The sequence below is a fragment of the Panthera onca genome, chromosome D3 (genome assembly GCF_046562875.1).
Source record: "Panthera onca isolate mPanOnc1 chromosome D3, mPanOnc1 haplotype 2, whole genome shotgun sequence".
NCBI lineage: Eukaryota > Metazoa > Chordata > Mammalia > Carnivora > Felidae > Panthera > Panthera onca.
The window spans coordinates 26,300,546-26,323,654 of record NC_138350.1 but is presented as its reverse complement, the minus strand read 5'-3'; the positions used below and the strand labels follow the sequence as shown (position 1 = coordinate 26,323,654).

Sequence of the window (23,109 nt, the reverse complement as noted above, 5' to 3'; positions counted from 1 at the left end):
GCACATTCTCTGTCTGTCTCTCAAAAGAAGTAAATAAACATTTAGACTGTCTCCAAATGTTTGATATGGGAATGCTATAATAAATATCCTTCACATATACATGTAACATATTTATATAAGTAACCTTAATATATCTGTCCTATTTTGTATATGTAATAATATATAATAAATGCCCTTACAGTGTGTGTGTGTGTGTGTGTGTGTGTGTGTGTGTGTGTGTTTGCACGCAGAGGCGCACGCCCTTGCTTACAGAAGTCACGTATTTCAGAAGGACCCAGTCCTGGCAACGAAACCATTGGAATAAAGGGATGACCTACCTGAAATATTTTTCTCATGTTATATTATTTATTTTTGACAGTGACAGAGACAGAGCACAAGCAGGGGAGGGGCAGAGAGAGAGGGAGACACAGAATCTGAAGCAGGCTCCAGGCTCTGAGCTGTTAGCACAGAGCCTGACGCAAGGCTCAAGCTCGTGAAGTGCAAGATCATGACCTGAGCCGAAGTTGGACGCTTAACCAACTGAGCCACCCAGGTGCCCCGACATATTTGAAATTTTGAAATACACCGTTAAATCACCTTTCCAAAAGGAGTTACCAATTTCATCCAGCCACAGTGTCTAAGAATGTCATTTTCCTCACATTTCGTAACTTTGGTTATTTTTTTAATAAAATATTTATCACTATGACTGCAAAAAATGGTATCTCGTTGGTATTTACATTTTTCTCATTAGCACGTAGGATGAAATATCTCCACGAAAAATACGAAATTTGTTCATCGTGAACATTAGCTCAAACTAGAAAAGTTTGTTGCATAGGAAAATAACAATGACCTACTATTTAAATATTGCTATAGGCTTACCTATCGGAATCTTTTTTTTCTCCAATAGGCAATTGATGGTTATCAGTTTTTCCATTCTGTCTTTGTGGAATTAATCCAGCAGCCGCAGCATCATGTATGTTTTCTGATACTTCCGTGTCACTTCCTCTGTGCTTCTTTTTTTCTTCAACCTTTAATGGAACTTGATACTAAAGGTAATTGTTACTTTAGTCAATAAAAAGAAGTTTTTTCATTAGTTTCATCAGTTGACACTTAGTTTGTCATAAATTCAATGGAGGAAAATATTTTGTGTTTACTTTATCATTACAAGTAACTGTAATTTTTATAAACTCTGCTTCATTTCTGTTGAAATTTAAAAAAAGCAAAAGTTACCAATATTTCTAAAAGGGCTTTCTTAATTTTGTACTCTTATTCATATCCACACTTTGCTACCGAGAATTCCCCACCCACCCCCACCCCATCTGACCAAGAGATACAAAGAAATAAAAAGACAAAAGACAAAATTTGTCCTTTTCTATCCTTACCACCTGGGTTTTACACAACAGCCAGATTTAAAACATGGGACATGGAGGTGCTCCAGTAACAAAAACAGGGAGCTTTCCTCTTTCTGCACGGAGCTATTCTTTCCCTGACTGCCTTTTACAATTCTTTTTCTTTCGGATCCTAAGGTTCTCAAAAACAGTGACAGTGTCCCCTAAAATTTATGAACCAAAGTTTGCCACAACACAAAAGGAACAAAGTGAAACGGACGTTAGGGTGGAATTCTGGGACATTAGTAATGCTCTCCGAATCTCACATTCAATAACCATAACATTTTATAGGGAGAGGGTATAAACGTAATGGTCACCTTTAATTCCATTTGCTACTGATAACGCGAGTAAAACTCGAAAAGGTTAAATGATTTGTCCCAAGTTCCTAAAGTGGCATTACCTAGCATTCTATGGCGCCAAAAGAGATGATACAATTCTTGAATGCTGACTCAGAGAAATGACCACAAATTCATTAAATTAATCAGACGCATGAAAAGTGTGCCTTTGGCACAGTAAATTAATACCTTGATAGGGCACGAGGGGATTAGCTACTTATTCTTCTAAAGGAGGGTATCTCTAGGTTTTGTCTATTTCTAAACTCCACACATCTCAAAACTCAGTTTTCTCCCTTGGAGTTCAATACTGAAGCTTTGCTGAAGGTTTGTGCTACCTACATGGTAAAAATCATACAGGCCAAAAGGTATCATACTTTATTGAACATAAAGTGAAGGGTTGACTCAACAGAAACATCTGAGAATGATGATTTTAAAAATGTGGGGAAAAAAGCAGTGATAATACAAATAGCTGTTATTGAGCCTATCTCAAAGGGGTCATGTTGAAATTCTAAGTTCCAAGATTGTGAGTAAAGCAGACAAGACTGCATATATTTGTGGGCAATAAGCTTAGGAATTCCCTGAGCCAGCACTGATGGGTGAACCAGGCATAAAATATTACAAAGCCATAGGATGCTCACACCCAAGTTTGGGTAAACAAGATTAGGTAACTAAGTAGAGAGAGGGCGGGGCAAAGGCTCCAAGACAAAGGTGTGTGAGGGAAACCAGATTAGATATGCAGGAGGACACACTCCCCAATTTAGTACTATGGCAGGAAGCTGCTTTCACAGGAAGGAAGGACCAAATTAGGTAGACAGGTAAATAGGGCTATAGGCTGTAGGCTGCAGGGTGAAGATGCCCAGAGGGGAGCTAATTAGCAAAAGAAAGGTGCCTTGTGGATCCTGAGGTAGCATCCCTCTTCTCCCCTAGACTAGCTAAGATAAACAGAGAAGCTGCCTCAGGTCTGCTGTTAACAACCATCTGCCAGGCGCCAGGATTTTGTTTTATATTGACCCAAACCCCCAACACCCTGTATCTTCAAACCCCCTTTCCCTCATGCCCATGAGTTCATGTTCACAGATTGGTTGTCTCTTTGTGCACGTCCATCACCATGTTTGGAAGCCTTCTGATCCTAATAAAAACAGAGCAAGGACCCTTAATCCGGGCTCCTGTGTTCTCGGGGACATTAGCTGTCTCTCCCATTGTAACCCTCCATCCCGCTGCTGTCTTGCTAGACAAGCAAGAACCCTAGACCCAGAGTCTACAGACACATACTGAAGCAATAAATAGACTGCTTTAGCTGGGAACATTTGTGTATATTCCTTCTCTTAGTTATTGCTTCTTTCCCATTTTATTGTTTATGGAAATGCAATTTATATTTAAGCCAATATGTTTTGTAAAAAACCTGGAGATTATTATGTTTTTTAAGCAGTTTCTTTATTGGTTATTCTGCTTCATGAGGTCACATGGTACTTACATAGCTAAGTTGGTTTCCCAGTTCATATACTACTTGGAAGACTGACACAGAAACTTTAAGGAAAACAAATCATAAGAATGTTTTCCTGAACTCCTATTTGTTAGATAGCAGAAATAATCTATTTCCAGACACAATTACTTATTTAGACAATTCCATTGTATGCACACTCTTGTTCTCTTGAGTGGAAAATCAGAATGGATCAGATAATTGCTAAAGAGAAAAAACAAGAGTAACAGCAAGGCGGACCTCTATCTCTTTTGGAGGTTGAACTTTCTCTCTTTCCAAAGACAGGAACTCTACTTGTGACATGCCTATCTCATTCTTAAACCTTTGCATATCTTGATGTAATTCTTCACTTAGATATACTTCAGATGCTGGAAAACGAGATGCTGAAGAAGAACTCACAATTTCTAATTCAGAATCAATACTTTTATAGTTATGAGTACTGGCATTATCTGTATATAATGGCTTCTGGAAAAAAGTCTTGTACTGGTTTGTTTTCTCGTAAGTGTTTGTGACAGCAGAAATATCATCCCTTTTTGTTTGAACCGTGCGTTTCATCACATCGCAGCAGGCAAGCCACAAATCAAAAAGGCTCTCTGAATCACTAGACTGAGGTCTAATTTACAATCGGTGGTGTTTGGGTCCATATTTTTTGCCATTTGCATGTCAAACTCTTGGCCTTCTTTCACTTTAAATGTAACTAGTGGGTTCCTTGCTTTTTTTATTTTCTATATCATTTTAAAAATCCTCATTGTTGTTAAAAAGATGCTCAATGTCTGGTTTGTTCTCATTTTCATAGTCTGATTACTTTCTTTCTTTCTCTTTTTTTAATATGAAATGTATTGTCAAATTGGTTTCCATACAACACCCAGGGTTCATCCCAACAGGTGCCCTCCTCAGTGCCCATCACCCACCCTTCCCTCCCTCCCATCCCCCATCAATCCTCAGTTGATTCTCAGTTTGTAAGAGTCTCTTATGGTTTGGCTCTCTCCCTCTCTAAGGTTGTTTTTGTTGTTTTTTTGTTTTTGTTTTCACTTCCCCTCCCTCATGGTCTTCTGTTAAGTTTCTCAGGAACCACAAAAGAGTGAAAACGTACGGTATCTGTCTTTCTCTGTATGGCTTATTTCACTTAGCATCACACTCTCCAGTTCCACCCACGTTGCTACAAAAGACCATATTTCATTCTTTCTCATGGCCAAGTAGTATTCCATTGTGTATATAAACCACAATTTCTTTATCCATTCATCGGGTGATGGACATTTAGACTCTTTCCATAATTTGGCGATTGTTGAAAGTGCTGCTATAGGGGCACCTGGGTGGCTCAGTCGGTTAAACGTCCGACTTCAGCTCAGGTCATGATCTCACAGTCTGTGGGTTCGAGCCCCACGTCAGGCTCTGTGCTGACAGCTCAGAGCCTGGAGCCTGCTTCGCATTCTGTGTCTCCCTCTCTCTCTGCCTCTCCCCTGCTCATGCTCTGTCTCTCTCTGTCTCAAAAATAAATAAAAACGTTAAAAAAAGAAAAGAAAAGAAAAAGAAAGTGCTGCTATAAACATGGGGTTACAAGTGCCCCTACGCATCAGCACTCCTGTGTCCCCTGGGCAAATTCCTAGCAGTGCTATTGCTGGGTCATAGGGTAGATCTATTTTTCATTTTTTGAGGAACCTCCACACTGTTTTCCAGAGTGGCTGCACCAGTTTGCATTCCCACCAACAGTGCAAGAGGGTTCTTGTTTCTCCACAATCCTCGCCAGCATCCATAGTCTCCCGATTTGTTCATTTAGCCACTCTTGACCGGTGTGAGGTGATAGCTCAGTGTGGTTTTGATTTATATGTCCCTGATGATTTGCTTTCATTTAAAGAAAGCTTAGAAGATGACTGGCAAGCATATTCTGGGGACCCAGAGTATGAATGAGAGAGAATGACATTTTCAAGACTAGGCTCTTTTTGTTCAGGAAATGCCTGAAATACTACCGAGGCAGACACTCCAAATGCATCTTCTTCCGTATTTGTCCAATTCGAAGGTATTTCCTTTCAGTTGGTTCCTTGTTAGAGTGACCCTGTGGTGGTTCTTCTTCAAGATGAGTAGGAATGCTGTATTGTTAACAAATTTCACCAAACCTCTGCTTTCACTCACTGGCGATGAGTTTTAAGCTCTTTTTCCAGTCTAATTTGCCTTATTTGATCCACATTTCCTCAAAGTTTTGCACAGAAGCATGTCTTAAATATACAGATATATCATTCTCCCTATCACATTCCTTATCCATTGCTGGTCCTTGAGTCACTTTTTGCAGTTGCAAAAATGGATGGTTAACTTCCTTGTTTTGACTTTCACATGAATTTTCTGCCAGGATACATGTTTGTAAAAACACCTTATCCTTAAGTAATCAAGTACGGACAAAGAAAAATGAGAAAATAATTACAATTTTACTGTTAACTTTCTTAATCTATGTTCAGTTGTTCCCAAGTCACTGGATTGTAACTTCCTGTAAGAAGTGAAAACTAACTTGCCTCAGCCTAAGACAGAAGAAAAATATGAACTCATAAACTTAAGCTTGTCAGTTTTTGGAATTGAACAATTCATTACATGTTAAATCGACCAAAAAATTAAGTTAGGTGGTTTTTAATGTTACAAACCTTAAAAACTATTTAGCTTACCATCCCTTATAACAAGCACTAAAGTGCATTTGAGTACTTTTTAAAGATTAATAACGAGAGAATTGGATAACTTTAAATTATTAGCAGCCAAATCAATTAATATCAAAGAGAAAGAAATGCGCTGGCAGTGTGAATCGGCTTAAGATTCTCTCTCTCACCCTGCCCTCACCTACCCACGTGCTCTGTCCTCACTCTCTCTCTCAAAAGAAATAATGAAAAGAAAAAGAAATCATAAGGCACAGAAAATACATTTACAGGATGGCACTCTATTTACTGAAAAATATCTGTGTGTAAGTGGACTCCCACAGTCCAAACCCATCTGGTTCAAGGGTCAACTGTATACCTATATGATGTCTCCACTAAGAGACTACAGGAACTTCACATAGCCCCAGATTAGAAAATCAAACACCCATTCCTACTTTCCCATTCTTTTCTGGACACTACTGCCATTTTATTGGCCTTCAGACATCTTCACATTTAAGACAAGTATTCTTGGCGGGCCTGGGTGACTTAGTCACTTAGGCGCCCAACTTTGGCTCAGCTCGTGTTCTCACAGTTCATGAGTTCAAGTCCTGCACTGGGCTCCTTGCTCTCAGTGCAGAGCCTGCTTCGGATCTTCTGTCCCCCCACCCCCTCTCAACACTAAACAAACATTCACCAAAAAAAAGTATCCTCAATATTTACTAAGTCAATATATGCCACTGTGATCATTTTGTCTTCTATTTCTATAGCACCCTTTACAGGTTACAAAACGTTGCCACATTTGTTCATTACACATAACCAAGAGGTGGGTATTAGTGCCATTTTTAGGAACGAGGTCATTGACATTCAAGCAAGTTTTTCCAAGGTCCCACAGCTAGGAAGTGACGGAACCAAGATGCTAGCATGTCTTTTGATTTCAAATACAGTGCTTGCAGCATTATGCAGCAGCTGCCTGGGCCTAAGAGATCAGGACCTTTTTACCTCCTTCCCTAGTTGTCACCTTAGAATAGGTCATCATTACTTTACTTATATTACTACAAGTATGACTGCGATGTTATTTTAATTATCCAAAAGTCAAAGTCAAAGCACCTCGTGGACGTTTTACCATCACTCCTCCATGCTTATACTTAAAAATAAGAAGAAGACAGTACCTCAGGAAGAGAAGGTGATTCTACATCTTCCTCTTCTCCCAATTCTAATGCTGACATCATATCTATAGGATACGGTCACAGATAAATTAATGTGTTACAGGAAAAATATGTGTTACTATGAATTTTAAACACAGACACATGTCTATCTCCGTTCATGACTATTTCAATAAAATAAAAGCAATAGCAGAAAAGATGTTCAGGGGGTTCAAGATTTTCCGGAAGCAAAAGGGGGCAGTACCTGGGATACTTATAAAGAAAGATAGCAACAGAAAAATATCTTCAAGAAAAAAGGATAATATATTTGGATCTACATACTTTCAGATTTTTCTCATACTGGCATTTAATCATAGGAAAACAACTCACAGAGATTCACTAGCTTACCACTTCTGTAATTTTCATGCACTCCACCAGCAGAAGTCAAACTGTCATTAACTGTTTGCTCTGGTGGCACATTTTCAATAATACCAACACCATCTTCCTTTGCTTCCATTGCTGACTTTGCTGTTCCTTCCTAGAAAAACAGCACAAAACAAAAACCCAACTTCAGAAAAACATCACATTAATTCTTTTTCACGCACTCACCCACTCAGAAAGACAAGCACACACTGTATCTGTCAAGTCATAGCCACGATCCGGGGACGAGCTGGAAATATAAATAAAAGACAGAGTCTGTTCTATATGCTAGTAGCGGTAGACATGCATGAAAACAGGTAAGGACAGAACAATACCATCCACTAGTTCTGCAAGGGAAGTGAATCACGTACAGTGAACGCACAAAGGAGAAAACACTTACATTTGGGAAGCTCAGCAAACTTCCCAGCTCAGCTGGGAAGATAGGGCTGTATCTTAAAAGACAGACAAAGTACACGGGGAGGGTGTGAAGGGCATTCTAGAATGAGCAAAAGGATCAACTATGAAATAATATAGTAAGTGACAACACCTATGCAATATGGCAAAACTGGAACAGAGTTATTGGGAATGGGATAGATAGAGAGATATTACTGGAACATCAGGACGAAACCAAAAAAAAAAAAAAAACAAAGAGCAGTGTTATGCTAGAACATGAATTTTCTCCTTCAGGTAATGGGGATGCATTGAACAAGCAGAGGAGTGACATCGTCACAAGTATATTTTAGAAAGGTCACCCTGGCAGCAATGTAGGATGAACGTAAAGGAAGCAAAACCAGAAGAGCACTGCAAAATTATAGGTGAGCGAGTGAATTACAGGAATAACATATGAAAAATGGTCAGCAGGTACAAAATATCGAATGTGGTGAGTGACTGGATGCGGTCATTTCAGGGCAGTTCAGAGTCCAGGACTTTTCCTGTTTCAGGGCTGCTATTTTTTAGGCTAGGGAACACAAAGGACAGAGCAGATTACAGTCAGGAAAGAGGAAAGGGAAAGGGTCAGAAACAATGTCTTGAAACTAGGGCATATTAAATTTAAAGTGCCCAGGGGACTTCCAAAGAAAATGTTAGGGCCGCCTGAATGCCTCATTCAGTTAGCACCTGACTCTTGATTTTGGCTCCAGTCATGATCTCACAGTTCAAGGGTTCAAGGCCCCCGTCTGGTTCTGCGCTGACAGTGCAGGGTCTGCTTGCGATTTTCTCTCTCACCCTCTGTCTCTCTACCCCTCCCCACGTGTGCTCTCTCTGTCTCTCTCTCCAATTAATAAATGAATAAACTTTAAAAAAACAAAAAGAAAGTTCAGATCAATGAATTTCAAGTAAGAAAAGGCCATCTGAAATATCTATAAAACATATTAAACTGATATAATAATGCAATCCTACACAGAACTGTGAAATTGTGAAACGGAAAGTAAAAGGAGGCGAGAGGAGTTAGGATGGCAGAGGAGGGGGATCAGAATTTCCCTTGTCCCTCAAACACAGCAGTATTGAGGTCACAACACTTGGAATACCAGCAATACAGGCTGCAGAGGGACAGGAAAATCTCCACAGGTGCAAAGAGACAGCGTGGCAGGACAGAAGGGTGTGTATGCGAATTGGCAGAAATAAAATGGACAGCTCAGGCATGGAGTGGGGGAAGTCCTTTGGTGGAACAACGAAAGGAAGAGAGAGAGAGGCTGTGGGAAGTGTATTTGGATATGAGAAAACCTGTCCGGGCCACAGACCAAGGAGATGTCCAGAGAGCCAGTTTCTACTTTGCAAAACAGCCTTAGAAGCTAAAAAAAAAAAATTTTCAAGGCTGCCAGACTTTCTCTGGACCAGAGCTGCCACCTCCCATGCCTGGTGGGGAGGGAGTCGCCCGTAGGCTCTCAGGGCAACACTGGGAGAGAACACCTTGAGTATGGTGGAAAGAGGAGGTATTGCCCTCCCCAAGGGAAAAAGAACCTGCAGGCACGACCCAGAGGCCCTTTGTCCACTGCGCAGAGTGGCGCTATTCCAGAACCAGGTCTGAGCAAAGCGGGATCCTACAGGGTTTTGAATTCCAGCTCAGCGCTCAGGGAGCACAGGAGACTGTGCAGCAAGGCAAGCTGGCCCCCCAGGCTATTCTGTGAGGACGGCCTAAACAGTGAGTTTTGAGACACCTTGTGTGGGCAGGAGAGACTGGGGTGTCGCCATTTCTCTCCCCATGACCAACATCGTGGGGCTTCAGGGGATGGACAGTGAGCCTCAGTGGAGGCAGGCCCATTACACCAAACCTTGCCTCTCTGTGCCTGGTAACTGCTTCTCTATGGGAGTGAGACTGACACTGATGGGACCAGACAGCCCCTCCCCTAGACCAGCACAGCCACCAGTCCCAGGCACCAATAGACAACGCTCCTCTGGTTTTCTATCTTAGTTAGTTAGTTTGTTTGTTTGTTTTCATTTGAATTATTATTCTTTTTTCTTTTCGTTTTGAATGTTTATTTCTTTATTTGGAGAGAGAGAGAGACAGTGATCAAGCAGGAGAGGTGCCGACAGAGGGAGAGAGAGAGAATCCGAGCAGGATCCATGCTCTCACTGCAGAGCCCGATGGGGGTTTCGAACCCACCTACAGCGACAACATGACCTGAGCCAAATTCAAGAGTCAGACGCTTCACCAACTGAGCCACCCAGGAGCCCATCTTTTCTCTCCTTTTCTTTCCCTTTCTTCTCTTTTCCCTTTTTTCTCTTTCTACTCTCCTCTTTCCTCTTCTCCCTTGGGAATCAGCCCAGTAGTCTCGGGTTGACTTTGGGTCAAAGCTATTTATATGTATTTATATTTCCCCTCTGTTCTTCTGTTCTGGTTCTTTGTTTGTTGGTTTCATCGGGGACGTTCTCTATACTTTTCCAGATCTCCTTCTTCATTTTCCTCCCTCTGTTTCTGGATTAAGCCCTATAGCTCCTTTGAGTCACTGCCTGGTCTCTTTTTCCACTCCTGTCATTTCTCTCTTGTTTGGGCTAAGGATTCTTCACCACCCTCTTCTCCTTTTTTCCAAGATTACTTCAACAAACAAATCAAAGCACACTGGGTGGAAGGCCCAAACCACCACTCCAAGTAGCGAGAAAAGCAGCCAAAGACGCACCAACAGAGTGCACACGACACACTCCAAAAACACGTGTTCAACTGTCAGGCCCTGGAGAGTGTAGGACCCCTTTGTAATATAATAGTACTCGCAGGTGTGGGACACAGAACAAGCTAGTAAAACACATAAAGGACAGGAAACTAGCCAAAACGACAAATCAGAAGAATTCTCCTCAAAAAAAAAAAAAAAAATTCCAGGAAGAAAGACAGCCAGAGAAGTGCTCGAAAGAGACAGAAACAATATATCTCATCAAGGTTTTGGAATAACACTCAGAAGACTCATAGCTGGGCTTGAAACCAAGCTGCTTCAGAGATCAAGGACCTAACGAATCATCACGATGAATGCTGAAAATGAAATGTTGTAAAGGAGATACAAAATAAACTAGATGCAGTGACAGCAAGGATGGGAGAAGCAGCAGACAGAATAGGTGAAATAGAAGATACAATTATGGACAAAGATGAAGCAGAGAAAGGAAAGAAAGGAAATTACTAGACTACGAGGCAGGTACCAGAGACCTAAGTGATTCGGTGAGATGAAATAATAGCCACATCACAGGAGCCCCAGAAGAAGAAGAGTGAGAGAAAGGGGCAGAAGGTTTATTTGAACAACTTATAGCTGAGACCTTCCCTCATCTGGGGAAGGAAACAGGCATCCAAGTCCTGGCGGCACAGAGAATTCCCTTCCAAATCAACAAAACCAGGTCAACACCACGACATGTCATAGCGAAACCGGAAAACTACAAAGATAAAGAGCGAATTCTGAAAGCAGCTAGGGACAAACGGGTCTTACTTAATCTACAAGGGAAGACACATAAGGGTAGCAGGAGACCTGTCCCATGAAACTTGGCAGGGCAGAAGGGAGGGGTAGGAAACGGTCAATGTGCTGAATGGGAACATATGCAGCGAAGAATCCTTTCCCCAGCGAGGCTGTCGTTTAGAATCGAAAGAGAGAGAAAGGCTCTCCCAGACAGACAAAACCTAATGGAGTTCATGACCACTAAACCAGCCCTGCAGGAGATCCTAAGGGGCGACTCTGTGAGTGGAAAGCAGCAGAGACTAAGAAGGACCAGAGGCCTCACCTAAAGCATGAAACCTTCAGATAACACAATGACACTAAATCCGTATCTTTCACTAATCACTCTGCATGTGAATGCACTCAATGCCCCAATCAAAAGACACAGGGAATCAGAATGGATAAAACACAAAACAAAACCAAAGAACAAGATCCATCTACATGCTGTCAACAAGACACTGATTTTTGACCCCAGGACACCTCCAGATTCAAAGTGAAGGTAATGGGAGCCACCTATCATGCTACTAGAAGTCAAAAGAAAGCTGGAGTCGCCATACTTCCACCAGACAGACTAGATTTTAAACCAAAGACTGTAGTAACAGATTCAGAAGGGCATTTAATCATAATTAAGGGGTCTATCCATCAAGAGGAGCTAACAATTGCAAATGTTTATGTCCCCAAAGTGAAAGGCCCACACAGATGAATCCATTAATCACAAACATGAATAAATGTATACATACAAATACCATGGTTGTAGCCGACTTTAAGACTCCACGCATGGCAACAGGCGGATCATCAAGGTAGAAAATCAGTAAGGAAACACAGATCCAATGTGTCATTGGACCAGATGTATTCAGATATACATAGATATATATTGGACTTAACATATGCATTTAGATACATGGATATCAATACAGATGTAGTGAGATCTTTTCATTTAACAGCAGTAGAATGCACATTCTTCTTAAGTGTACATAGAACATTCTCCAATATCAATGACATCCTGGGTCGCAAAACAGCCCTCCATAAATATAAAAGGACTGAGACCATACCTTGCATATTTTCAGATCACAACAACGAGCACTTGCTCATTCTTTCCCTCTCTCCCTCCCTTTCCAAGAGAAATACAAACATTACAAAAACATTTAGCTCAGCTCCTTCCAACAAAGAGGAAAAAAGAATAATAAACCTTGTGGGGCAATGAGTCATGGACGAAAACCACACACAGACCGTAGAATTCCATAACCAATATGTTGACAAGGGAGTTGACAGAAAGTGATGTACTAAAAGAACAGACACTAAAGAAATGGTTTCTGCAAGGAAACATTAGGCTACGGGTAAACGATTAAAAAAGAGCATGGTGGGGGAAACACATAGGTGGCTCAGTCAGTTCAACGTCCACCTTCAGCTCATGAGTCATGATCTCACGGATTGTGGGTTTGAGCCCCATATATATATATATATATATATATATATATATATATATATATATATATATATATAGTGTATACATAAAACAGAGTCTTTGATTCACAGAATACCCCTGATAATACTGACTTTTATCACTCTACAGTTATCTGGTTATAAATACTGTAATAAAGAATTTAATTTTTTTCACTCTAAAAGAAATTGTTCAATTACTGGCATCTATCACTTCCTAAGAGCTATAAATTATTACTACACTAACAAAAGAACAGAACAAGAAAGGTTCCTAACACATCAACTTTCACTATGGAGAAAGAATTGGGAATGAGAATTCTAGGAAGAAATGTGAACCTTCAAAGGATGTATGTAATGGGACACAGATGGGGTTAACAAAACAAAGGCTGAGGAGTTTTTCTCTGCAATTCTAAGCTCACAATGGGAGGATACTACAAATATACTGTAACCTTCTTTCTTATGTAACTGCTGATTTCCTCAATAGAATTCATTTGCGTTTTTACATATAAAACACCGAAACGGAATATAAACTGAAGGCTTACCTTTTAAATTCACATATTTAATTGTGATATATCACGTGTATTTCGTTACTTTTCAAATTCCATTCTACGGAATTCCATTTCCCTACTCATTTATTCACATTCAAAAACTATGACATTGCTTCTTCCAAGCAAGACTTTATTCTAGGAGCTCCACGAGTCAAACAAGTATGTTTCCTAACCTGCAGTAGCTTCTAATGATTTCGGGGCTTTGCAATGAATATTTAAATAAATATCAGATGTCTGAAACTTTAAATTTTAGAATCTGACACAAGGACTAGGAGGAGATAGTTTTAAAAGCTAGAATAGGAAAGATTTCTGAAATTAGAAATTTGACAACTTGGCTATGAAGAGCCTCTGCTCATAGAGCTACTCTCTTCAGCAAAATACATATTCTTCAGGGAGATGCACAATTGTAACTTACTCTTCGTGGAGTTATTTCAAAAATACAGGGGAACACTTTTGTAAGGTAAATGTTGAGAAATAAGGTAAACACCTAAATTTCTACATTTTCTAATATTATTTTAGTCTAAATGTAGAACAAAGGATAGAGACAAGGGAAGATCCTGTATCTCGCCAAAATAAAAATTGCCTGGGGCGGAGCGCAACCTACAATACATACTTAGATCCAATAAGTTTTCATTTAGTCATGAGTATTATCAGTCATGTTAGTATCACAGTAAGAATCCTTATCCTTAACCAAATGTCATATTTCCTCCATTATGGGAAAGCTTTTCCCAATATAATTGCACGGTCATTATATATTTTCCAGCCCATTCTTTGATCAGCCTCCACCTCTAGGATTTACCAAAGGAAAACCAAACAAAACAAAACATTCAACGCGTCATGTATCTGTAAAGTGGTTTGTTCTTGCTAACTTTCCGTTACACACGCAAAATGATGATACACAGGCTACTGTTAAATTTTCAGAGTAAGTAAGAGAGAAAACTAAATTCAGAGCAGGAAAGTGAGTTTCACAGGAGGGTACTTTACCTCGGTACCAAAATCGAAGTCTTGGCTAGCTGATGTAGGCCATGAATCATCAGGACCAGGTTTCTCGGAAAGCCTTTAGAGCAAAAATATACAACAAAAACATGTTCATTTATTGAAAAACAAAATTTCAAAAATTAAGGGAAAGGTCGGCTACCTGTTTCTTCAACCAAGTTTCTTGGTATAATTAAACGTTGGCCTCTGTTTTCTTCATTAAGTTTTACTTTAATTCCAGTAATAGTAACATCCAGTGTTATATTAGTTTATGAATATAGTGATTCACCAACTCCATACTCACCCTGTGCTCACCATGACAAGGGCACTCCTTCATCTCCATCACCTCTTTCACCCCTCCCACCACTCACCTCCTCTGGGAACCATCTGTTTGTTCTCTGCAGTTAAGAGCCTATTTCTTGGTTTGTCTCTCCCTTTTTTTTCTCCCTTTGCTCATTTGTTGTTTCTTAAGCGCTACATGAGTAAAATCATATGGTATTTTTCTTTCCCTGACTTTGCTTACCATACTACTCTTGGGCTTCAACCAGGTCATTGCAAATGACAAGATTTCATTGTTTTATGGTTGAGTAATATTCCAGTGTGTGTGTGTGTGTGTGTGTGTGTGTGTGTGTGTGTGTGTACGGATATACTTATACACACACATACATAAATATAGGACTTCTTCGTTCACTCGTTTGTCCATGGACACTTGTGCTGCCTATTGGAAATAATGCTGCAATAAACACAGGGGTGCAATGGTCTCATGGAATTCGAGTTTTTGTATTCTTTTGGGTAGTATCCAGTAGTGCAATTACTGGATCATAGGATAGTTCTGTTTTCAATTTTTTGAGGAACCTCTATACTGTTTTCCACAGGGGCCTCACCCATTTGCATTTCCACCAACAGTGCCAGAGGTTTCCTCTGTCTCCACATCCTCGCAAACACTTGCTTCTCGTGTCTTGGAGTTTAGCCATTCTGACAGGTGTGAACGGCGTATCTCGTTGTAGTTTTGGGGAACATCTTTTCATGTGTCTGTTGACCATCTGCATGTTGTCTTTGGAAAAATGTCTGGCTATGTCTTCTGCTCATTTTTAAACTGGGCTTTTTTGGAGGGGGGTATGTTGCCTTGTATCAATTTTTTATACATTGTGGATACTAACCCTTTACAGGATTTGCAAAACATTTGCAAATGTGTTCTCCCATCCCAGAGGTTGCCTTTTAGTTTTGACAGTTTCCTTCACTGTGCGAAAGCTTTGTAGTTTGATGTAGTCCCCATAGTTTATTCTTGCTTTATTTCCCTTGGCTCAGGAGACATAACTAGTAAAATGTTGCTACAGCCAAATGTCAGAGAAATGACGGCCTGTGCCCTCTTCAAGGATTTTTTATGGTTTCAGGTCTCACACTTAGGTCTTTAATTCATTTTGAGTTTATTTCTGTCTATGGTAAAGAAATTGGTCCAGGTTCATTCTTTGGCATGTGGCTTGTCCAGTTTTCCCAGCACCATTTGGTGAAGAGACTGCCTTTTCCCCACTCGATAGTCTTTCCTGTGTGTGGAGGATTAACTGCCCAACAGTTGTGGATTTCTTTCTGGGTTTTCGGTTCTATTCCATTGAGCTGTGTGGCTATTTTTTACACCAGGACCCACCATACTGTTTGGATTACTACAGCTTTGGAATAAAACTTGAAATCTGAGATTGCGATACCTCCAGTTTTCCTCTTTTGCAATATTGCTTTGGCCATTCAAGGTTTTGTGGTTCTATACAACGTTTAGGATTGTTTGTCTAGCTCTGTGGCAAATGCTGTTGGTATGTTGACCGGGATTGCATTACATCGGTAGATCGCTTTGGGTAGTGTCGACACTTTAAAAATATGTATTCTTCCCATCTGTGAGCATCGGATGTCTTTCTCTTTCTTTCCGTCATCTTCAATTTCTTTCGTCAGTGTTTTACGATTTCCAGGGTACAGGTCTTTCATACTTTGGACCCTGTGTTAAAAAAGCTTTCAGTTCGCTATTTTGCCTCCACCTCTCCTAACCTGTGAAATCTCCAGGAAAGACCCAGTCTGAGTTTCCATAACCAAGTGTGACAGGCAGGGAATTTTCTGAAATGGTTGAGAATTAAATGTATAAAAGTTACCACAATGACTTCTCACCTCACATCTGTCAGAACGGCTCAGTTTCAACACACAGGAAACAACAAGGGTTGCTCAGGGTGTGGAGAAAAAAAACCCTTGTGCACTGGTCATGGGATGTAAATTGGTATCGCCACAGCGAAAGCCAGTATGGAGGGGCCTCAGCAAATTAAAAACTCAAATACCATAGGATCCAGTAATTCCACTACTGGGTATTTATTTACCCAAGGGAAATGGAAATACTAATTTGAAAAGATATATGCACCCATATATTTATTATAGCATTATTGACAATAGACAAGATACGGAAGCAACCCAAGTGTCCATCAATACATGAACAGACCACGTACACACACACCCATACACACACACACACACACACACACACACACACACACACACACACACTGGAATATTACGCAGCTATAAAACAGAATGAGATCTTGCCATCTGCAACATCATGGACATACCCAGACGGTATGAGGCTAAGTGAAATAAGTCAGACAGAGAAAGACAAATCCTATACGATTTCACTTCTATGTAGAATCTACAAAGGGGAACAAATGAACAAACAGAGAAAAAGCAGAAACAGACCCATAAATGCAGAGAATTGACTGTTGCCAGGAGGGAGGGGAGGAGGGGGGATGGACAAAATGGGTGAAGGGGAAAGGGAAGATCAGGGTTCCAGTTACAGAGTAAATAAATCACAAGGCTCAAAGGTACACCATAGAGAATCTAGTCAGTGATATCGTAATAGCATTATACATTAACAGATGGGAGCGACACTTATGGCGAGCATGGTGGAACATCCAGAGTTGTTGCATCACCTATTACATTGTGTGTCCGGTAGACCTCCGTTTAAGTAAATATGCCAAAGTGAAGGTTTCTATGTTATGAGTGGAAGTACTAACTAGAGATTAAAAGATCAAAAGTTCCCAAGGCCAACTTTGTTCCTACACTGGTCTTGCCTTATTGAGGTCCATAATAACTAGCAAGACCTTCCAAGCCTTCAGGGGCATTCAGCTACCCAAGGAGAGAGACTGCGATCAAAATGGTCCTGGTAGTTGTGCCTCCATTTCTCTCTATGCTGCCTGAATATTTTCTTCCCTGTGAGCTCCCACTCCTCCATCACTCTTTGGCATGGTTCAGTGACATTCTCCAACCTTTCAATCTTTAGCCTAGGAAGGCACAGACTCCTACAACAAGGATGGGCTCAAATGACCGAGGGTAGGAGCCATGTCCTGCTCCTGGGGAACAAGCTAATTGAGAGTCTCAGTCATCCACACAGTCACCTCAACTTAGGCATGTTATCACCTATCCAGATGAAGCTCCCCTACTGATTTGACAAGTCAGTCCTACCCCTGCCCAGCCCTACAGGTACATGGGAAGGGCATCACAGATTTAGGAACAGAGGTGGAGTGAGGAGACAGCTTGCCTTGGGCCATACATCTCTGTAGTTCAGAATCTCCACCCCCCCACCCCCAATTCCTTGAGACGATCTAAGCCTTCCTCCCTTAGTGGGGGTGGAAGGAGAGGATATCATATTTCTATTTGCTGTAAACAGACTCTTCCCAGCAGCTCAAATGATTTTTCATCTCTCTCCTCAGAAAATCGGAGGTATGCTCGCACCTTCAATGAAACCAACACACACAAAAGCAGAAACCTGGTCAGGATCCTCTTGAACTCTCTATTTGAATATGCCTTTCTAAACAACTCCCCTGATCCTGGGTCCTTCATTCCTGTCATTCACCTTTATCTCACTTGGCATAAACCCCCATATTCTGACATCTTTTCTAAAACTCTTATTCCTATCCAACTCAGTGTTGTCCTTCTTGAAACCTGGTCTCCTCTGCTAATTCAATTCTTACCCTCCTTCATTGTATTCATTAGACCCACTCCCCAGCTTTCTCTTATTAAGACATTTGCCTGCAAGATGAAGACAAAACCAAAGAAAGGAAAGAAAGAAAGAAAGAAAGAAAGAAAGAAAGAAAGAAAGAAAGAAAGAAAACCCGAATTTAAATCTCATTTCTGTCAGTTATCATATCCAAATAGGTCACTTCAATCTCTTTTGAGTTTCAAATTCTCCATGGAAACAACCATTGGGCAAGGAGGTTAAACATAGGTTGAAGTACCAGAGGGTATTTTGATGAGTTAATCTCTGAGGTTCCCTACATCTTGAGATTCTAAGTGCTTTTGATTTGGCCTCTGGAAAAATGGAGAGTCCTTAGCTGGCAGAAGTGGAAAAGTTAATGGAAAAAAAAAAAAGAAATACCAAGAAAACCAGAGAAGAAAGTAAAAAGGTAAAACCACAGTACAGAAAAGTCATGGGGAAAGAAATCTCGAAAAAAAGAAAAAGTTTCCTAGAACTAGTCCAGGGTACTAGCCCAAGAGGAAACCAGACTGGGAACTTAGGCAACAGAGAATCTTACAGCAATATCTTCGAGATAGAGGCTGAATTTAATTAACGTAACATGGTCTACAACTAGGTATCCTTCCCTTACAGAAAACTCATTTGTCTCAAGAAGATGGGATATCACCACATCTAAGGACCTGCCTGACTCGATCTTGCTTATTATGTATAAAGCGTGACACCATGGCCATAGCTGACATCCACCCTAAAATCTCTGATGGCAAAAACAAGGGACTAGTTACCACTGCACTAATTACTTTTGTGAGAACTAGTGGTCAAACATATAAGGGCAAATGCTTGGACTAACCTGGTTTCTTAAGAAAACCCCAAATTAGAGTTCCGACATCATTACCTTTGACATTCTGAGTTGATCTGTCCTACGATCTGTGTCTTCATCTCAGTGCTGCTGAGGAACCAGAGAATGGATGTGGAAGCTACACAGGCTGATGGCCAAACCCCCTCAGCTACTCATTAACTATGGAATCATGGGGCGAGTAATCAACCTCCCTGAACCACAGTTGCCAGAGTAATTAAAAGTAGGCTACAATAACACAGCTACTTTGCAAAGCTATGCAATGACTATATAACTTAACAGATGTTATGCATATGATATAATGTCCAGTCAAGGGTAGAAGACTCAAAACTGCTTTTGTTCTCTGCGTTCCCTTAGGAAACACATAATTTTCAGTTCATTCCTTTCCTTTCCTTTCCTTTCATTTTCCGTTTCCTTTCATTTCATTCCTTTATACTTTGAGAGTGAGTGCACACAGAAAGAGGGAAAGATACCATGAGGAGGCTGTCAGCGCAAATCCCGATGTGGGGCTTGAACTCACAAACCTGAGTTGAAATCAAGAGTCACACCCTTAACTGACTGAGCCACCCAGGTGCCCCAATAAATGCCATGATTACAAATCCATAAAAATCCTACCTGGTGATAGAGTCTTCCTCAGCATTCTTATCTGCTCCTAAAGAAAAAAGCAAAATACATGTTTAATCAACAATCGAAAAATATAGGAAATTACAAGTGTATGGCTAATGATTTGTTCAAAAGTCTTCCTTTGGGACCACACCTGGAAACCACACTACACTGAATGGTAATTATACCATTGGTAGGCTTAAAGCACTAAGAAATCTGACTTTCTCCTCTATATTGACCAAAAGCAAGAATGGGTTTTATCGGAATTTGACACTTACAGGTGGACTGATGTTTACAATGACCATCACTGACCGACTCTATGACACTGAAGGAAAATGGTATCATTAGGAGAATGATTATCCTAAGCTGACAATGTCAAACTGAAACTAGCATGATTTTTCTGGACTTCCACTACTAGAGGAGTTAAAAGAGAGTATCTTTATTTTGCTCTAACACGGCAGAACTTCCCCAGCCCTTCAGTAGAGACTGTTCAGTTTTAGGATGAAACACCCCCTCACAAAGTGTGCTCTATAGCTATTGTACTTTGCAGCATGGCCAAACCATAGCAAACAGACTCTCCCTGGCCTTATTTCCAATGGGAAGTTAAGGAAGAAGGATTTGGCATTGCAGTTTGATAAAGTTCTAACCTCTTGAGACTGTCTCCTTCCATTGCTAGAGAGTCTGTCTAGTCCCACCGCACATCGCAGAGGAGGATGATCCCAATGATCCCAATGCTATGTAGTGGTTCATGATGTCATTTTTCTCAACCCTCCCCATTAGGTCACACACATCTAGAGAAATCATGCTTTTTTTTCATGGAAGGCATATATTATCAGATCCTCTACTGATGAGCAACAAAACAAAACCAAGGGCAAAGGATATCTGGAATGCCTACATTCAAGTACGGGGGAATTTTAATTTTCTAAACATTCAAGATGCCCACTGCATGATTCTTACTATATGACACTCTGGAAAGAGCAAGACTATGGAGGTAAGGGTTGGGGTGAATGTAGGGATAAAGGGGCACAGCACAGAGGACCTTGAAGGCAGTGAAGCTCTTTCACACGATACCGCAAAGGTGGATTCACATCATTACACATTTGTTAAAACTCATAGAATATATAACACCAAGGCTGAACACTAATGCAAATTAGAGACTTTGCCTGAAAATGATGAGTTAGTGTCCGTATAAAATGCACCACTGTTGTCAGGGTGCCTGGGTGGCTCAGTTGGTTCAGCGTCCAAGTCTGGATCTGAGCTCAGGTCATGACCTCACAGTTCATGGGATCAAGTCCTGCATCAGGCTCTTTGCTGACAGCACAGGATTCTTTCTCCTCTCTCCTTCTGCCCCTTTGCTGCTCACACGCATGCATGCTCTCTCACTCAAAACTAAACAAAGGAACTGAGAAAAAGATACTACTCAAAATGGACCACTGTCATGCAAGATGTTGACAACAGGGGAGGCTAGGCGTGTACGGGAGCATGGTATGGCATATGGAGACTCTCTGTACTTTCTATTATATTTTGCTGTGAACTTAAAACTGCTGTAACAATAAGGCTCATTAAATGTAAAAAACAACAACAACAACAACAACAACAACAAAACACGGTATCCATTGAAGCTACTCTTACCATATATTAACGCATGATACAGTCACCTTGAAAATTAAGATAGATATGAAAGTAACACAGTAGGGGTGCTGTCTCCCATATGGAATTATATGAAAATACATAAGGCAACATACAAAAATACAAAAGTTATTTGTATACTTAGGAAAGAAAACAATTGGTGAATAGGATCAAATATCTTATAACTATACACAGGAATTCAGTACTATATGAATCAAACCTGGGTTTTGCATATAATTAAGAGATTTTATTCTAATTTTAAATAAAAAATCATTATGTTGATCGTATCTAAGAATCATAAGGAAAGCTTAATCCCATCAAAAAAGATTATAATGACCTAATATGGCCCTAGTCGTTTTTGTACAAATACCTACTTCATATGGATGATAAAACTGAAACCAGTACCACGGTAACCATCATATTACTTGCTAGTAAAATAAAATTTTAAGACACCACCAAATATTAAGTCAGGGCTATAATTCCTATGCAGAACAGGTTTCATCCAGCAGGCCAAAGATGGCTACCCTCAGAACATCCTCCTTGAATGACTGGCCCTTGGTTGTTCCCTGGGATCTTGGACTTAAGGAGGGTTCCCACCATTTCCTAGCTGGTCAAGAGTGGCTCACTGTGCCTAAGTGCTGGTACAATCAATGTGCTTAAGGCCGTACACTTGATTTCCTTCTGGAAACCTGGAATTTTGGCACATGCTAAGGAGAAGATGCCTATGTGATTAGCGTTTGATGAAAACCTTGGGCACTGAGTATCCGTAAGCCTCGTACTGGCAGACAACATTTCACTTGTGCTGTCCTAATTTCATGCTGGAGGAGTTAAGCACATCCTGCTAACTCCATAGAGAAAGGATTCCTGGAAGCCTGCGCTTGGTCTCCTCTGGACTTCACCCCATGCACCTTTTCTCTGTGCTGATTGGCCTTTCTAGCCTGTCCCCATACCAAACCACAGGCATGAGTACAACTATATGCTGAGTCCTGTGAGCTCTTCTAGTGAATAATCAAATCTGGGTGTCGTTGGGGTGCCTCTAACACAACTGTGTTATATGACATTTTTATTATTTGGGTTGATGTCTTACACGTGGTTACAGTCAGAAGGTTATGTCACAGAATACCTGTCCTGGAATCTCTTTTTCTTGGTATTTGCCTAGAAAATTCCTACATTCCTATATATCCATTTGAAGAAAGGTTTCAAAGGAATAGGTGAAATCATGATGTCAGAAAGTGTGAAACAAGCAACAATCCTATTTTACTCAGAAAAACAAAAGAGAGAGAATCCTGGTGGTTGCCACTATGTTCTACCATATACAAGTTCCTCTCAAATATGAAAAATCTGTTCATTTTCTCCAACTCACTAGGACTTAGTTCATTTTTCTGGCAGATAGGAATCAAAGAAGTAACAGGGATCGTTCTAGAAAAAACAGAACTATCAGACCCAGTATAAAAACATACTACCGATTATATTTTTTTTGTTTCTTTTCCTTAATGTCTTAGAAAATTAAAAATATAGTTCACCTATTAAAGGCAATTTGATTATTGCCAAAATAATCAAAAAGTCATAATTACTGTGTCCAAATTGTCAGGGGAATTATCCACTCCACCCTGAAAACAGCAGATTTGAGAATTAAAGATCAATAGGACCCTTTTGGGGGAAGGCAAAGTGAGTTATCTTATATATAATTGGTTCAAAACTTGGTATTCCAATTGGGCATGTATTCTTGTTAAGTCACAGCTTACCAATTTCTGAAAAAAATATTAAAGCAGTTCACTTTAAAACTGTACCCTA

At 40.4% G+C, this 23,109-nt stretch overlaps 2 protein-coding genes across 16 annotated transcripts in view; one reads left to right on the top strand and one right to left on the bottom strand.

Annotated features, from left to right (window-relative positions):
• Positions 1-23,109, top strand: part of SGSM1 (small G protein signaling modulator 1) — a 496,957-nt gene that overhangs the window by 185,887 nt on the left and 287,961 nt on the right. The gene's annotated exons all lie outside the window — the stretch shown is intronic.
• Positions 1-23,109, bottom strand: part of LOC132676937 (ankyrin repeat domain-containing protein 26-like) — a 149,332-nt gene that overhangs the window by 70,017 nt on the left and 56,206 nt on the right. For 6 of the 8 annotated variants that reach the window (XM_081790744.1, XM_081790737.1, XM_081790740.1 and 3 more), the window contains 6 exons: positions 19,699-19,735; positions 19,123-19,176; positions 14,240-14,312; positions 7,348-7,477; positions 6,967-7,028; positions 859-1,025 (listed from right to left, as the gene is read on the bottom strand). In XM_081790744.1, coding sequence (XP_081646870.1) covers positions 859-1,025; positions 6,967-7,028; positions 7,348-7,477; positions 14,240-14,312; positions 19,123-19,176; positions 19,699-19,735 — 523 coding nt within the window. The remainder of the gene's footprint in view (positions 1-858; positions 1,026-6,966; positions 7,029-7,347; positions 7,478-14,239; positions 14,313-19,122; positions 19,177-19,698; positions 19,736-23,109) is intronic. The other 2 variants (XM_081790739.1, XM_081790743.1) reach the window with 2 other exon arrangements.